Source organism: Dreissena polymorpha, chromosome 2 (genome assembly GCF_020536995.1).
Source record: "Dreissena polymorpha isolate Duluth1 chromosome 2, UMN_Dpol_1.0, whole genome shotgun sequence".
Taxonomy (NCBI): domain Eukaryota; kingdom Metazoa; phylum Mollusca; class Bivalvia; order Myida; family Dreissenidae; genus Dreissena; species Dreissena polymorpha.
The window spans coordinates 7,402,971-7,421,931 of NC_068356.1; the positions used below are offsets into that span (position 1 = coordinate 7,402,971).

Here is an 18,961-nt window from a genome sequence, read left to right on the forward strand (position 1 = left end):
TTTTAAAAACGGGACGTATTATAGTTTCACCCTTGGCCGACTGCGAGTGGGCGGAGTCCACAGCAGTGTCCGCTCTCTTATTAAAATAGTTTTCATCCGATCTTCACCAAACTTAATCAGAAGTTGTGTCTAGACAGTATCTAGGTCAAGTTCGAATATGGGTCATGCTGGGTCAAAAACTAGGTCACGGGGTCACTTAGTGCATTTCAAGGATTAATCATGGTGTCCGCTCTCTAATTGAAGGAGTTTTCACCCGATCTTCACCAAACTTGATCAGAAGTTGTGTTGAGATGATATGTAGGTCAAGTTTAAATATGGGTCATGCCGAGTCAAAAACTAGGTCACAAGATCACTTAGTGCATTGCAAGCATTTAGCATGGTGTCCGCTCTCTAATTGAAGTAGTTTTCATCCGATCTTCACCTAATTTGGTCAGAAGTTGTGTCTGAATGATATGTAGGTCAAGTTTGAATATGGGTCATGCCGGGTCAAAAACGAGGTCATGAGGTTACTTAGTGCATTTCAATCATTTAGCATGGTGTCCGCTCTGTAATTGAAGTAGTTTTCATCCAATCTTCACCTAATTTGGTCAGAAGTTGTATCTAGATGATATGTAGGTCAAGTTCAAATATGGGTCGTGCAGGGTTAAAAACGAGGTCATTAGGTCACTTAGTGCATTTCAAGTATTAAGCATGGTGTCCACTCTCTAATTGAAGTAGTGTTCATCCAATCTTCACCTAATTTGGTCAGAAGTTGTGTCTCGATGATATGTAGGTCAAGTTCAAATATGGGTCATGCGGGGTCAAAAACGAGGTCACAATGTCACTTAGTGCATTTCAAGCATATAGCATGGTGTCTGCTCTCTTATTGAATAGTAATTTCATCTGATCTTCACAGAATTTAGTCAGATGTTAAGTCTAAATGATATCTAGGTCAAGTTCAAATATGGGTCATGCAGGGTCAATAACTAAGTCTCGAGATCACTAAGTGCATTTCAAGCATTGAGCATGGTGTCCAAAACCTTCGAACGGGTGTATCTTGTGACAGTTTGGCACTCTTGTTATGAGGTTTGAGGTCACTGGGGTCAAGGTCACCGAGGCTAATACTATATTTTTCTGTCACTTTTTTTTGTTACAGTTTTTCATGGTGCCTGATATATTTTACCGATCTTTCTGATATTTGGCATGTAGGTACCTTGCATAGACCTCTACCTTTTGATGACGCTTTATGTCATTTGGGGTCAAGATCAAGGTCACCGAGGCTTATAATAGATTTTTTAGGTGGCAATTAACACATAATTTTACAAAGCGCATCATCGGGGAGCATCCATCGTTTTCAATGATACCTCTTGTTTGCTTGATTTAAAAATAATGATGGTATGGTTTTCTTCACTTTCCCTTCCCTACATCAGTTCAGAAGTATCCTGACTGTGCCAGTAAGCTCATATTGTAGAGAGCTTGACTGCAAATCCGAGGACCTTGGGTTGGATCCCCAGCTCAGCCCAGAGCTTATTCATGTCATTCTTTTTGTGTTGATTTTTCCACTACTTCTTATTCAAGAAGTGCAGTGCTCAGTATATACGCTTTTTACTTGTAATCCATGTAGCTCATGAAGAGTGTGAGTTACTCTTATGACTGCCTTGATATGAATGAAATAATGTCTAAAAGGCAAAAATTGAAGCTAAATGAACAAAGAAATGACATTGACAACATCAACAGATCTTGGTGAAACCATGGCAAGTATGTGTTGTGGTTAATTTGTTTGTACAGTTTGTATGAAACAATGAAGAATCATGTATTTCAACATGAATTGAGCCCTAAGATAGCCTAACCTTGTGACTGTGTGACTGGATCTCAACTAAAATAGTTGCATGCAGAAAGTTTATTATGCTCCCCCAATTTTTTTGGGGGGGAGCATATAGTCACCGCTTCGTCTGTCCATGCACAATTTTTTTTCCGGGCTATTTCTCAGCAATTAATGACCAGAATTCAAATAAACTTATGGGAAGCTTCACTACCAAGGTGAAGTGCATATTATCAGCCGGTTCTGGTCGGATTATTTTTCACAGAGTTATGGCCCTTTGAAATTTTCCTATAACTGTTCATATAGTGCAATTCTTGTCCGGGCTATTTCTCAGCAACTAATGACCGAAATTCAATGAAACTTTATGGGAAGCTTCACTACCAAGAAAACATGTGCATATTATCAGCGGGTTCTAGTCAGATTATTTTTCACAGAGTTATGGCCCTTTGAAATGTTTAAGTTGCTAAACCATCCATCGTATTATTTTGTCCAAAGTTATGCCCCTCAAGACGTTTCCTTTTATCTGAATATATAGTGCAATATTGTGACAAAAAAAACCTTTGGGGAGCATCACCCGTCTCTGACGGTTTCTTGTTTTACATGTAGCCCAAGGTAGCTATAGTATTTACTGATTCAATTCAAGATAGATGACACTAGAAAGGAAACTCTGAGTTTCGATTGATAAGGAGGAATAACTTGCTAGTCTCAAAGTCTGTGCTTGCTTGTTACAGGTGTCTTCATTTGTGGAGCCTCACTTATGCTATTTATTGGCAATGTCCATGCAGGCCGCATTCTTCATGCCTCCATCTTGCACAACGTGTTGCAATCGCCAATGTTCTTCTTTGACACCACACCTGTGGGTCGCATCTTGAACCGGTTTAGCAAGGATATGGATACAATTGATGATACAATTGTTGAGAACATTGAATGGTGGATATTATGTTTGCTCCGGGTTGTGACAGTCCCAATTATCGTTGGAATGAGCACTCCACTTTTTCTGACCACCATTGTTCCCATGTTGATATTTTACTATGTTGTGCAGGTAGGTTGAAAAAAAATGTGATATTTGTTTTGATCATTTAAACTGAGCTAAGATCTGGGAACATTGCAGTGTGTTCAATTTGATCATACCACTACATTGATATCTGCCTGATACAACGCTGCATGATTATGTTTTAATATCATGTTCAACAGGAAGTTCATATATCATTCAATGTGTCCTGAAATATCATATTAGTAAAACTTACAAAATAAGTAATATTTTATTGTAACAATGAATAAGATTCGTTAAATTATCGACAAAAAGCAACAAAAATATTTAAACAAATATTTTCCAAATATTAAGAATGAGTGTGTACATGCTCATGAAGTCTTGTTACAAACAGACTACTTGCTATACATACCTTACTATGCAAATGTCATAGGTCAAAAGAAAAATCCAACACCAAATATAAATAGACAAAAAGTAAAGACAAAAACAAGTACCATTACAGTACAGCCGAACAAACGTATTTCGCGATCCGCGGCGGCAAGGCGAAACGAGTCGATGCCGCGTCAGTCGTTGAAGCCGTGTCAGTATGCGGCGGCAAGTTGCATTTCGCAGCGAAACTTTGCATCTGTCCGCCGAGGCATGCCGCGATCCGCGGCATGATGCCGAGTCGATGCGCATCATGAAATAAAAAATCTTTTTAAAATTATTAGTTACATGTAGTTAACAAATTTTGGAAGAACAATTATAATAATAATTAAAATCATAATAAATTTATTGTGCGCGGATTGTATTATCATATACATGTAAGCATAGTTAAGGTGTCTGGCCAATTAAGTTTGTTTCCCGCCCTTAGTGTATGTATTTCACACATAAACAAGGTCATGTAATTATGTTTTCGCACATACAAGTGGTCAATGCTCCAGCATATGGTGGATTTATAAATTAATTGCATGTTGATTCTGCTATTATATTTTAGCTGAGAAAATTAGCAGTTTGAAGCCACACCAATAATCAAGACGGTGACGACGTATTTGTTGTTTTGTTAATTATCAGCTTATTATAATTATTGTTTGAATATGCGTATATAAACACGTTTTATTTTGTTCATATTATACAGTGAATATCGCTACTAATTACCCAATAATCCCGTATATTCCAGTTTTAAAGCAAATGCTGGTAAATATTTATGATACACAAACATTCTCGATATTTCCTTAAGTATCAAATACATTTTGGCATTTGTTACTATTTATAGAGATGATGAAATAACGTCTAATTGGGGCGTTTTTTTCCCCACTGAACACGCGATTTACGCCTGACGTGATGTTCATGTATTTATACAACACAAAATACACCCAAACTTTCCAAACGACGTTCTACATGTCTGCATAATTTTCGCGCGCTTTTTATGAAACAAAGGATATTTTAGCACTGTTTATTTGACGCTAGAACTTGCCAAAGGACGCGTTAGCATTAAAATTCGGAAGTGTGTTTCGGATTACAAATTTAATAATGATAATCGAACGAAACATAAACAGTTGCGCGTAATTAATTCTACGCTACACATACATGTATGTACATGTAGGTGGATATCTTTTCACTCGATCCGCCGCGTACGTATGCGGCGGATTTACTCAGCGAAAGTACGCGAGGTTAATACAGACTCGGCGTCGTTGCGCAGATCGATGACGAGTGCCACGGCGATACGCCGCGTGAACACACGATTCGGCCGCTGCGGACTAATAATCTGGCCGTGGCGTAGCCGCGGATTTTGTTTGTGCCGCTTTGGCTGTACTGTACATAAAACAATCAAAAAGTCTTAACAATAATTAAAACACTAAAAAATAGTTATCATTTAATACTAAAACTTAATGTAATATGTATTGCATACTTAACTTTACATGCACAATAGTAAAACAATTAATAATAGAAATGTAAATATATTGATAAAATGATTTAAAATAAAAAGGAACTTTTTAGGTTTCAATTTCAGTCTCCTCAAACATTTAAAATCTCATTTCTTTGGAACATTATGACTTAATAAAAATTATAAACATTTCAATGTCAGATCTGGTGCATGAGGCTATTCAGGGTAAGTTTGACATCTTTTGAGGTAGTTGTTAAGTCATACAAAGACTTTGCCAACCAGTTGGGCATAAAATATGAGTGGGTTGAATGAGTGTTTTGATGAGAGCACAAAGGAATTGCAAAATTTGAATAAAAATCATAGAGATACCCTTACTGAAGAAAAGAATAAGTTAGAACAGTGATAAGATATCAGATCAGGACCAAAAACAACAACCAAAGATGTTAAAAAATTCATCAAAGACTAAAAAAATCACAAAAGCTCTCAGAAAAACACTTGCAGATGTCGATTGATTCCCAAAAAATCTTGTAATGAAAGGCAAAATGATGGAAATCCAAAATTTATCACTTGACCATCTGGATAATTATGCTATACTGTTGCAAGAAAGATTGTTATGAATACAAGCAAATGACACTACGTAGCATCATGGAAAGAATTGAGCAGAAACTTCAAATAGACAAGTACCCATACTCCATCATTTTCCCACGCATGCGAATACCTAAAAGAAAATTAGAAAAAATCAAAATTCAAGAAAAAGTCAAAAATTATCAATGTTTTCACAAGTATGGTATGAGAAAAAAAAGAAACTCAGTTTCAGCATCCCATAAGGCAGCAGCAGCTCAAGGCTCGTTTCCTGAAGATAAATTAACAAATAATTATTATTATTAATGTCTGCACATTTAACACAGAGTTCTGATCAGTCGTTCTTGAGGCAAATCTAAATACAACTTGCAAAGATGTCGAAAACTTTCGCAATCAAGGCTGGTTTTCATAAAGCGTAGTAGAAGTATAAGTTATCATTCTTCTCCGAAACCCCTATTTAAAAATTAAGGGATTCAATTATGGCACCTTCCAAAAAATTTCATGAAAAAAACAGAAAAGATGTTCAAACCTGTTGGCAACATGTGCCACTGCATCTCGCAAGTCATCCCCACCTATGTCACGCACAAATTAAATAATTTAGGAACAACACAAAGAACATTCAAGATTTCTTATAAAAACATCAATCCTTTCATTACATGACTTGTGTAGACACACTGCGAAGATGTAAACAACTGGTCTTGACATATTACATGTTAATAAAGTATTTCTTTGAAAGTGTTAAATTTATGCATTTATTTAATGTAAATTTAATTGTTCATGAAACTTTTGTTGTTGGCTAACAAAGCAAGGAGACTTTACAGTGTAATCAATTTGTTGAATAGAGCTACTTTGTGTGTTTAGGAACAATACTATTTTGAGAACAGATTCATGAGCGCTAAACCAATGCAGTGACCACATGGCATAGCCATTAAATTATTTTATTATTAAATTATTATTAAATTATTTTATAATTATTAAATAATTATTTATTATTTCTTGAAAAAGGGGGTGAGTGGTAAGATAAACCAAAAAAACAGGTTACCCACTGATTGTTTTGTAATATATCAGGCTTGGCATGAATAAAATAACATTTCATTTTATTAGCTCATCTATTTTTTGAAAAAAAAATATGAGCTATTGTCATCACTTTGGCGTCAGCGTCTGGTAAAGTTTTGCGTTTAGGTCCACTTTTCTCATAAAGTATCAATGCTATTGCATTCAAACTTGGTACACTTACTTACTATCATGAGGGACCGGGCAGGCAAAGTAACATAACTCTGGCTTTCATTTTGACAGATATATGTGCCCTTTTTATACTTATAAAATTGAAAATTTTGGTTAAGTTTTGTGCTTAGGTTTTATTCCTTAAGTATCACAGCTATTGCTTTCATACTTGCAACACTTACTTACTATCATAAGGGGACTGTGCAGGCAAAGTTATGTAACTCTGACTGGCATTTTGACGGAATTATGTGCCCTTTATACTTAGAAAATTGAAAATTTGGTTTAAGTTTTGTGTTTTGGTCCACTTTACCCCTAAAGTATCATGGATATTGCTTTCATACTTGGAACACTCACAAACTATCATAAGGGGACAGTAAAGGACAAGTTGCATAACTCTGGTTGTCATTTTTATGGAATTATGGCCCTTTTTTGACTTAGTAACTTTGAATATATGGTTAAATTTTGTGTTTAGATCCACTTTACTTCTATAGTATCAAGGCTATTGCTTTCAAACTTCAAATACTTTCATGCTATCATAAGGGTACTGTAACTCGCAAGTTGAATTTTACCTTGATCTTTGAATGACCTTGACTCTCAAGGTCAAATTATTAAAGTTTGCTAAAATTGCCATAACTTCTTTATTTATGATTAGATTTGATTGATACTTTGACAAAACACTCTTACCTGACATACCACAATAGACTCCACCCAAACCATCCCCACCACCCCTCCCCCTCCGAATCCCCCCCCTCGAATCCCCCCTCCCAAATTTTTTTAAGATCATCTAATAAATGACCACCACACCCTCACACTATACCCCTCCCCAACCCCCCCCCCCCAATTTTTTTTTTTTTGAAACATGTTTTTTTTTCTGTCTTTTTTTTTGCATTTTTGGAAGATAATTTAATAAATGACCACACCCCCACACTATACACCCTCTCCATTCCAACCCTCCCTCCTTTGTGATTGAAATTGAGATAGGTCCCTTCACCTTTTAAAAGAAAAATAGATGAGCGGTCTGCACCCGCAAGGCGGTGCTCTTGTTTTAAGTTGTGTCTGATATGTTACAAAATGATCAGGCAGTAATCCGTTATTCTCTATATCTGACATGTTTTGTCATGAAATACCAGTTAAAACATCTCAAGGGTCTTGATTAAGATTTAAATTTCTTTGACCAGAAAGACATGATTTTTAATGTAAATCAAGTGCCCATGAAATAATCTGATCAAATAAATGACTTAATATATACGTTTTTCACTATTCCTTACATTTTGTATTGTTTGTTTTGGAGTAACAATCTTTCAGTAGATTGTATAACACAAAAGATATTCCTTGAATGATAAATGTGACTTACTAGATTTTATATCCAGACATCATTTTGTTTCATTTTCACCTTTCACTGCTCTTCAAAAGACACCCATTTCAAGCAGTTATTGAAGAAGAAGCACACATTATGCTTGAATAGTGTCATCCTCATTCCTGTCCTCATGTGACCATCAAATCTTTTCATATCGTCTTTATACTTTGTTCTTTGTTATCCCCCTGTCTCTGCTTGCCTGTTACAGGTGTGTTTATAACTGGGGCCTCACTTATGCTATTTATTGGCAATGTCCGCGCAGGCCGCATTCTTCACGCTGCCATCTTGCACAATGTGTTGCAATCTCCGATGTTCTTCTTTGACACCACTCCTGTGGGTCGCATCTTGAACCGGTTTAGCCAGGATATTGACACCATTGAGGCAATGGTGGATTATTATGAAACATGGTTATGGTGTACACTGCGAGTTGTGTCAAGCATAATTATTGTTGGAATCAGCACTCCGCTCTTTCTGACCACCATTGTTCCCTTGCTGATATTCTACTATCTGGTACAGGTGAGTTGAGAAGTGTGAGGTTTGTGTTGGTCATTAGAACTGGTCAGAGATCTGGGAAAATTGCAGTGTAAACCACTATCTGGACTTGTCCCGAAATGAAAAACCAGTTGAAAAAGTCTTAAATTTATCTGGCAAGAACTACAAGGCTTAATATTTAGTGTATTATCAGTGATTGTGGGCGCTTATTTTTATTTGGCATTTTTTAAGAACAACCATGATTAAGATAGATGTGACTTGCTAGTTCTTCATATCCATCATCAAGTGCTCATCTTTGTCCAAACCTTGTTAGACATCCTGCTAAGCAATCTTTTAGATGAATCACACCTTATTACATTTACGTTTAATCGCATTCACAAGCGCTGGGATCCCATAATGAAGAGCCCACAGTACCTTACCTTTCCTTACCCTTCCGGTTACTAAATAATAATGTTTATGAAAGAATCCATTGGCATTTACCTGGTAGTTTTTCATCGACTTCAAAATAACTTTTTGTCCAAGATTTATTCACCTGTACACAAGGTTTTGTCAGTCAAATATTATTTACAAGTTTGTTGTCTTTGTTTCTGAACCATGTTTAACCAAACAATCTGCTGACCATCAAACTTATGTTCCCTTCTTTGATTATTTACAGCTTTTTCATCACCTTGTGGACCCACAGCTTTGTATGACAAATTGGCACACATCTGACACTCCAAACAAACGTATTCGTATGCGTGGTTCAGCAAATAGTTATTCTGGTATCCAATCAAACATCCTAGCTAGGTCTGTGGTATCCTTACCTCTTCCTTTCGGGCTTCATTTGCAAGAACATAGTTACTGTGACTGTGGCATTCAGTAACTGACCCAAACTAAAAGGGTTCCTGGAAAGGGTTGTTTTTGTCAGTCAGATAATATGTACTTGTGTCATTGTCTACAGTGATCATCCTCTGATGTCTTCAGCATCAAGAGCATCAAATTTTCCATAAAGGTTACTCTCAGAAATACAATATTTTTTACAACACTGCCTGATCTGGGTATTTAACCATCTGCACTTTGGTCATCCAACGGATTCACATATATACTTAGAATGCTTTACATCTCAAATTGCTTGCTTTTCATATTTTGTTCAAACAATTAACCATTTTTATTGTAATTGCTGCACAAACTGCTGCTACACAGTACCTTGTTCACACCTAAAGTTACCTGCTATTCGGTATGTAGACAAAAGCACTTCCAACATGAAAGATTATAGTTTGTAGTATTCTGGAAAAACAAACATGGCGGCTATTAGGGATAGCACAATGATTGTTTTGCCTATATAATAGCAGTCAGAAAAGTATTATATCAATGTATAATGTATACATCTTTTTAAATTGAAATTTGTTTTTTTTTTAAACTGCACATAATTAATGGCAAAGTATGGTTGAACAGTTTTGGCTCTTGCTTGAATTGAATGGCATAATATCTGGGAATAATGGAAATCAACCAATAAACAAATGATCTGATTTTAGTGGTTAAATTAATTTTAACTAGATGTGCTTGATGTGTTTTGATCTTTGTCTTTGATTGTTGAATCCCTTTGTTAGTCCCCTACCGGTGAAACCGGAGGGGACTTACGGTTTGCGCTCTGTGCGTCAGTACACTTTTCTGGATCCTGCGATAACTTTAAAAGTTCTTCATATTTTTTCATGAAACTTGAAACATGGACAGATGGTAATATGGAGATTATGCACATCATTTCATTTTGTTCCTACATCAAGAATTCTGGTTGCTATGGCAACAAATAGACTAGAAATATTAACAAATAAACTAGAAATATTGCTAAAAATAGTGGATCCTGTGATAACTTTTAAAGTTTTTCATATTTTTTCATGAAACTTGAAACATGGATAGATGGCAATATGGAGATTATGCACGTCATTTCATTTAGTTACTACGTCAAAAATTCTGGTTGCTATGGCAAATAGACTAGAAATATTGCTGAACATGGTTGAGGTTCACCGATAGGGGACTTATATTGCTTGGCAATACTCTTGTTCTATATGTTTCTCATTTTATTTACTCTTTATAGGGGTTAAAACAAACAAATAGTGTTAACTTAATCTCAAGTCACACTCTCGCAATGTCGGTTATTACCGCCCATGATTCATGAAATCTGGTGGATTTTAGATAAAGTGTACACGCATACACTTATACTTGCCTTTGCATGAGTCTTGAAGAATCTTGAAGAATCTTTGTAAATCCTTGTTGTTCAGGATTTCTTGAAAACCTAGGGCAGTCCTAGTATTATGGAAGCTTAATCGGGTTTTATTGGGTTTATTCTTGCAGCAAAAAGACATTCTTGACCTACCATGATCAATCATGACACATCATGCCACATTAGCTTCACCTTACTTCACTGCATTATGATTTGGTTGGCTTTGTTTATGGCTTTTTTTATGCTTACGCTATGGTTCAGTTCCATTTACAGAAGTTTCTTCACTGTTTCAATTAAGGAATGGTCACTATTTTATCAGATTTACCACATAAATGGCATGATTTTTGTCTGTACTGTTATCTTGAATTATTGTTAAGCGCCCATGAGATTCGCTAATGAAGTTTTCATTGTTCTGGGATATAGGGTTGAATCAATCTAAGAAGAAATGTAGACCCCTATTTGTCATGGTATGTCACCATAGCTTATACCTAGCAATAGCATTTCACCATAGTAACAGAATGTATCTTGGTGAAACTATAGAGAGTCTGTGGTGTGGATATTTGTAAGCACAGTAAGGAAGATACAATGAAGAACCATGTATTGGAACTCATCAAGATTTTGTTGCTTAACAAAGCCAGAGATTGAAACTGTGTGAATCTGCTTTTACTAAAATATTAGCATGCAAAAGGTGTATCTAAAAAGTAGTCCGAGCGAGTAATAGTATTGACTGATTTAATTCATGACCAATAACACTAGAGAGCAACCCTGCATTATCAATCGATGAGGAGGAATTAATTATACCCCCACAAAAAAGTTTACGGGGGTATATAGGAGTGAGCTTGTCTGTCAGTCTGTCGGTTGGTCGGTCTGTCTGTCGGTCCGTATTGAGTGTCCGCTCATTCAAGTTGTTTTCATCAGATCTTCACCAAACTTGGTCAGATGTTGTATCTAGATAATGTCTAGGTCAAGTTCGAATGTGGGTCATGCCGGGTCAAAAACTAGGTCACAGGGTCACTTAGTGGGTTTTAAACATTCAGCATGGTGTCCGCACTCTAATTCAAGTAGTTTTCATCCAAGCTTCAACACAATTGGCTAGAAGTTGTATCTAGATGATGTGTAGGTAAAGTTGGAACATGGGCCATGACGGGTCAAAAACTAGGTCACGGGGTCACTTAGTGCGTTTTAAACATTGAGCATGGTGTCCGCTGTTTTATGTGAAGACAACATGCAAAATATTTTGTGTCAATGCGGCATGTGGGGATATTTGTCACGTCTGTGACAAAGCTCTAGTCGCTGATTAAGGGTGTTTTAGGTTTTATATGAAAAATGCAGGTATTATATCAGACACAGTGAATCAAACTTTACAAATCTTACAATGTGTTATTATGCATGATCAACACCAAAAAATACATCACTGTGTTTTCCATATAACATCTTAACATTATTAGATAGATTTTGCTTTAGTGAAACAATCATTTTATCATATACTGTGAAACCAAAATTTCGTCATTAAAAAAAATGACTATTTCTTTTATATCTCATGATAAAATATGACATTTCTGCAGTGAAATAACAGCAGTGAAAATAATGTTTTTTTTATTTTTACGTTTTTATGCCCCCTTTTGAAGAAAAGGGTGTATATAGTTTTTCGCACTGTCAGTCTGTCTGTTTTGTCTGTCTGTCAGTCTGTCACACTTTTTGTGTTCGCTCTCTAATTCAAGAAGTTTTTATCCGATCTTTACCAAACTTGGTCAGAAGTTGTATCTAGACAATATCTAGGTCAAGTTCAAATATGGGTCATGCCAGATCTAAAACTAGGTCACGAAGTCACTTAGTGCATTTCAAGGATTTAGCATGGTGTCAGCTCTCTAATTGAAGTAGTTTCCATCTGATCTTTACCAAACTTGGTCAGAAAATGTATCAAGACAATATCTAGGTCAAGTTCGAATATGGGTCATGCCGGGTCAATAACTAGGTCACGGGGTCACTCAGTGCATTTCAAGGATTTAGCATGGTGTCCACTCTCTAATTAAAGTAGTTTTCATCTGATCTTTACCAAACTTGATCAGAAGTTGTGCCAAGACAATATCTAGGTCAAGTTCGAATATGGGTCATGCAGGGTCAAAAACTAGGTCACGGGGTCACTTAGTGCATTTCTAGTATTTCGCTCTCTAGTTTATGTGGCTTTCTGATTTATTTTGATATTCTAAGACATTTTTATGCCCCCCAAGGAGGGCATATAGTGATTGGACCGTCTGTCTGTCTGTCCGTCCGTCTGTCCATCACAATTTGCATTTAGATTTCGAAAAATGCTCATAACTTGTATTTCGCTTCAGATAGCAATTTCATATTTGGCATGCATGTGTATATGGACAAGGCCTTTCCATACGCACACAAATTTTGACCCCTGTGACCATGACCTTGAAATTGAGGTCCACGTTTAGGTTTGGAAATCTGCGTTTAGGTTTCGAAAAAAAGCTCATAACTTCTACCAAGCGTTTATTGGGGGCATTAGTCATCCTATGGTGACAGCTCTTGTTGGAGCTACTTTTTCTATTTTTAGATTATCATACCAAGATTTATATATATTTTTATGATCAAGAGTGAGTTAAAATAGATATTCCATAGAATCCAACAAATTTTCTTTTTATTTTATGTTTTTTTCACCATTTATTTACATTGTAAAAGAGTTTAACCAGAGAATTTCGCTGGTACATTGACGTCATTTTGTGTATTAAAACGTATTGAGGCACGACACAGGAGAAAGGGTAACTTTTCAGCGAAAGGGAAACAGCTGTTAATTATTTTCTTGAATAAAGGGCAAAAGAAACAGCAAATTAGTTCATGTCAGTGTAAGATTGTTTGTTATTTCACTCGTGATCATAGAAAAATCATATTTTCACTCATGACTGCGCAACTCCTGAAAATATATTTTCTATGATCACTCGTCAAATTACAAACGATCTTACCCTGACATGAACAAATATCCTCTATTTCCTCAGCACTTAAATTCGCCAATTACTGATTTTGAAATATAAATGCGTCAGTCAATATCGGATTTGTTTGTAATACAGGTTTTGCTGTTGCGACAAATCGTGGTGGGCAAATGGAAGGACACTTTAGAGTTCTGTTTGTTACATGCCCAAATAGTCTTTTGTTATCAGGTGATAGTAATGGGCCCTTATTATTGTCTTACATTGACAGTTTATTGCTTTCATTAGCAGATTAGCGGGACAGAATAACCATTTAAGAGTGTTTGAAACAATAAAGCCAACTGCCAATTAATCAACACCCTTGAAAAACACAATACACACAATGGATAATAAAGTTGTTAAATAACAATTAGCGCTAATCATTACTATTCTACCTAAACAAAGTCAACGCATTTCATACAGCTTAACTGCAATTTTACAGCGAAGCCACGTGTCAGTTGAGTATACTGTGTAATGTGCACCCGTTTGTGTAAAAACCAGATTTATCTTGTCTATGAAACAGACCAAGTATGTATGTGTGTATAACATTGGATTTTAATGTCTCTTGCCCACAGTAATTCAGTCTTAATTTTGTTCAAACATTGGACATAATTATGCATAAGAATCTTAAATGAGTCATTCATTCCACTGATGAAATAGACAAAAATTATGCCTGATGAATAATAATGGTTTCACAGTATTTTTTGTTGTTTGATGTCTTAATTCAAGTCCTCATATTGCCATCACTTTAAATACCACATCACTGTGTGTAAAAAAGGGTTTCTGTTGTATTGACAAAAAGTCTGTGCTTGGTCAACTTTTAGATAAAAAATGTAACATGGCTTGGTTTGTTTGACGAATATTCACCGTGTCCTACCATAATTATGTTTATTATACCCCCTCAAACGAAGTTTAGGGGGGTATATAGGAGTGAACTTGTCGGTCGGTTGGTCGGTCGGTCTGTCTGTCGGTCCGTATTAAGTGTCCGCTCTCTAATTCAAGTAGGTTTCGTCCGATTTTCACCAAACTTGGTCAGAAGTTGTATATTGATAATGTCTAGGGCAAGTTTGAATATGCGTCATGCCGAGTCAAAAACAATGTCACGGGGTCACTTATTGCAAATTTCCATGCAGACATCCAAGTACTGAGCATAGTTAATAATAATACATAACAAATTAACAACTGTTGTAAATTTGTTATTTATTATACTATGCTCAGTACTGTTGAACACGGACTTTATTCAATTATCCAAGTTTCAAATTCCTAAATAAAATAAAAATAATTAAATTAAGACAAAAAACAAACACAAAATACAATTCACAAAATAAATAACTGGTCTTTTTTATACAAGAAGTAACCAAAATAAAACATGTCACCAGCCACAGACTGCCAGGCTTAACACAGAGGCTAGTTTTAAAAATGTTTGTCCAAGTCTTCCACTGCCATTTTCCTTTTTTCTGAGAATATTGAACACCAGTCACTGCCTCCGGGTCCTGAGGTATGGGGTACATTGTATACTGCTCACATGTGCTCTACAGAATAAAAAATCATAAAAATGTCTAAAGTAAATAGTTATTTACATTCAAACTATAACAAGAGATTGCCATTAAGCAATATGGTCCCCTACCTGTGAAACTCCACTATTTTAAGTTTTTTAAATATATTTGTTGCCATAGCAACCAGAATTCTTGCATTATAAACAAAATGAAATGACGTGCAAAATGTCCTTATTGTCATCTGTTCATGTTTCAAGTTTCATGAAAAAATATTTAGAACCTAAAGTTATCCCAGGATCCAGAAAAGTGTAACTGACTTAGACCAATATATTGAATTCCAAAAAGACAAAATACTTTCAGGTGGTTAACATTGAATAAATTATCTAGCCCAGGGCATGACAATATTTACCATGAATTTGTGGCACTGTAAGTCCTCTAGGTAAATGCGCCTAAAGAGCCGCTTTGCTGTCTTGGATTATTTCCCTGCCAAACTATGCAGTATCTTCCATCAACTGGTCAATGGTAATTAAAGCACATAATGAAAATGTATAGGGAACGTAATTCATGTCTTGTTTTAAATATTAAGTTGTTAAATGGTCTTCAGAAAGAGAACTAAAAACGAAGTGATAACATCGCAAAGCATTAAGCATAACTTAATTTGTTGTTATGATTAGTACAAATTTATTATTGCTATAATTAGAATCATGTGTAACTCTATTGGTATGAAAGTGCACACTCAAATACCTAAAAACCAATTCCACTGGTTTAATTTTTTATTTACAAGCAAATTCGTTGAATTGATATCCCCCGCCAATATGCTTCTGGACACAAAAGTATTATATTTGACACTCAAACAAGCATTTTTTAAAGATACAAAGGGCCATAACACCGTTTTTAACAGATGGTGTACAATGCCATTTGGCGTGCATCATCCTCTTATCCATATATATACTCGTACCAGGTTTCAATGAAATCCGCCAGAGCACTTCCAGGATATGGCCTTGGACACACAAAAAAGCATTTTTTCAAGATACAAAGAGCCATAACTCTGTTATTAACTAATGGTGTACAAAGCCATTTGACATAAACATTAACACCATTAATGAGCATTGAGTGCTCAACATGCACATTACAAAACTCCCTTAGCCTCAGTTCCATAACCTTGCATGATAAAATTCCGATACTACGTTCAACGTTATTAATTTCTCAACATAGGTCTTATTACTTCCTTTTTTAAACTGCAAACTCAACTAAGTGAACATTTGGGTGACAGCTGCTTTTAAACTAATATTTGTCATACTAAAACCTCAAATATCACATAAAAAGGTCTACAATAATGTCATAAGAAGATTAAATTTAAAGGAATATTTAGAAATAATAACTAATAAAAATCACAAACCTTCAGTTGTTGTTCTATTCCTAGACAGACTGCTCAAACACTGTATGCATCACTCTTTAACAATATTTCATGTCACTTTCCAAATGATATAAACACATAAGTATTTTAAGAAAGTGTTTTTAATGGAAAAACTAATAAACTCTTCTGTTTGTTTAATTTCTTTAACTTAATTTTAACAAGTTAAACCAGTACATTGTCCACCGTGTCTTAACTCCAGTGTTTCAATCTAACAGGTAAACTTTCTGTATTTGAATTCAGCCAATTAGAAAAGGCTCTTATATCTTATAACCAATAGATTTGAAGCAAACATACCCAACATCTGATGCACAGCACACGCTGGGCTTATCAGATAGATTGTTATTTGACAACCTGGACTGGCTGAGTTTGATATTGAGAAAAAACAGTGTGTATACCACTTGGACAGGGTTAAGGAATTTAAACTTGTAGAAATTTCTTTGAAAGTAACTACTACTACTACTTCTGCTGAACTACTACTTTAATTACTACAGCAACAACAACACATCCCCAACAACAACAGAAACAATAACAGCAGCAACAACAACAGCAACAGCAGCAACAACAACAGCAGCAGCAACAGTAGCAACAACTGCTACTACTGCAACAACTGCTACTACTGCTACTTCTATTGCTACTACTATTGCTACAGCAACTGTTAATGCTACTACTTCTACTACTACTACTACCACCACCACCTCTACTGATATAAAAAAACACAACTGCTACTGCTACTACATCAATTACTACAACAACAACACCTACTACAACAACAACAACTACTACTACTAATACAGCTACTACATCTACAACTACTACTACTACTGCTGCTGCTGCTGTCGCTACAATGAAGTCTATTTGGCTAGTTGTAACTGTAAGGTGTTCTATATGTGTTCTTATTCCCCATTAGAACTTTTGTAGATGCGGCATGTGGGGGTATTCGTCACGTCTGTGAGAAAGCTCTAGTTTTGCTAGCACACATAGCTGTTTACAAGTGCTGTTACCTGTATCCTGTATCCTACCTGGGACTGTATATTATCCATTGTTGGTATTGAGAGTTTATTTACAGTTGGTCCCTGCGTTTTCACCATGTCATTTAGTATCGACTTGGCATATTATCCTACCTCTGACTACTCATGTATAGCAGATGTCTTTATCAGGTGCTGTCACCCACATTATTATAGCCTATCAGGAACTGCATGTCTTTGCTATGTTAACCTGTTGCAGGGGTCAGTGTCATGTGCTGTTACCTGAATCTATCTAATCAGAGACTCCCTCTTACAGTGGCAAGAGCATTATAGCCCATCTGGGACTGAAGCATTCTGCTAATTTTTTACAGGTGTGTTCCTTGTTGCCGCCTCGCTCATGCTTTATATCGGCAATGTCAGAGCAGGCCGCATTCTTCACACCTCCATCTTGCACAATGTGTTGCAATCACCAATGAACTTCTTTGACACCACACCTGTGGGGCGCGTCTTGAACCGGTTTAGCAAGGATATTGACACAATTGATTCCACTATCGTCAATAATTATCAAACATGGATTCAGTGTACGCTGCGGGTTATGACAGTCCCTATTATAGTTGGAATGAGCACACCGCTCTTTCTGACCACCGTCGTTCCCTGCATGATATTCTATTATCTGGTGCAGGTGGGTGGAGAAATATGTGGCTTTTGTTGGGCTGGGAAAATTGCAGTGTATTCCAGTATCTGACAAGTCTCGTGAAATACCAGTTGAAAATGTAAAATTACTTTGCCAAGAAACACAAAACACAATATGTGGTGTAAATTCAGTGGAAGTGAAGCAATTTGACCACTATTTCTTGCATTTTGTATTTGGAGAAATGATTTGTCTTTCATAGGGCTATAAAAACAAAAGATAATAGATGAACAATAAATGCGACATATTAGTTTTTATATCCAGGCATCTTTGTTTCATTGTTGCCTCTCACTGCTCTTTATCAGATGCTTTCAAGTAGTTCTTGGAGATGTAGTGCACATAATATTTTAATGCACACATGTTTTGATTCTGTAGACATGTGACCAGCAATGCTTGTCATAGTTTCTCAATATGTTCAGCCCATTTTCTCAGGCAGCCAATCATACCCCCGAAGTCCATTGTATCCTTACTCTTGCCGTTCGGGCTTCTATTTAAGCAATACCGTTATTCTGATATCCACGAATTCAAATCATTAACCTCAAGGCTATATTAGTGTATTAATTGCTAATCTGACATTCAATCGTATCCAAAGTTGCCTTATACAGTACTTTTGTAACTTTTTTTTCTTTCTGTTTTTAACTGTACTTTTGTCATATCACGGTGACTTTTCCTGGGCACTAACTTCTGCCAGTAAATGCCAGAAACTTACATCTTCCTAACTTGAATCAAAGGTAGCAGAAGAATGGCTGCAAAAAGGATTGATGATTTTTGGATTAAAGGCAAAAGCTCTAGAAACTGAGCTTGACGGCCCAACAGGCTTCTCTTTGTGGATCATAGTAAGGCCAAAGACCAATGCATCCAGATCATAGTTCATTGATCATCAAATCTTTAGTATAAAATCCATTG

The 18,961-nt window shown here is 36.0% G+C and overlaps 1 protein-coding gene across 7 annotated transcripts in view; it reads left to right on the forward strand.

The window, feature by feature from the left end:
- LOC127865753 (multidrug resistance-associated protein 1-like) overlaps positions 1 to 18,961 on the forward strand; it is a 198,965-nt gene that overhangs the window by 110,234 nt on the left and 69,770 nt on the right. The window contains exon 22 of one of the 7 annotated variants that reach the window (XM_052405699.1): positions 8,031 to 8,338. The exons of 5 other annotated variants lie outside the window; for them this stretch is intronic. In XM_052405699.1, coding sequence (XP_052261659.1) covers positions 8,031 to 8,338 — 308 coding nt within the window. Of the gene's footprint in view, positions 1 to 8,030; positions 8,339 to 17,735; positions 18,047 to 18,961 lie in introns of all 7 variants that reach the window. One more of the 7 variants, XM_052405697.1, reaches the window with a different exon arrangement.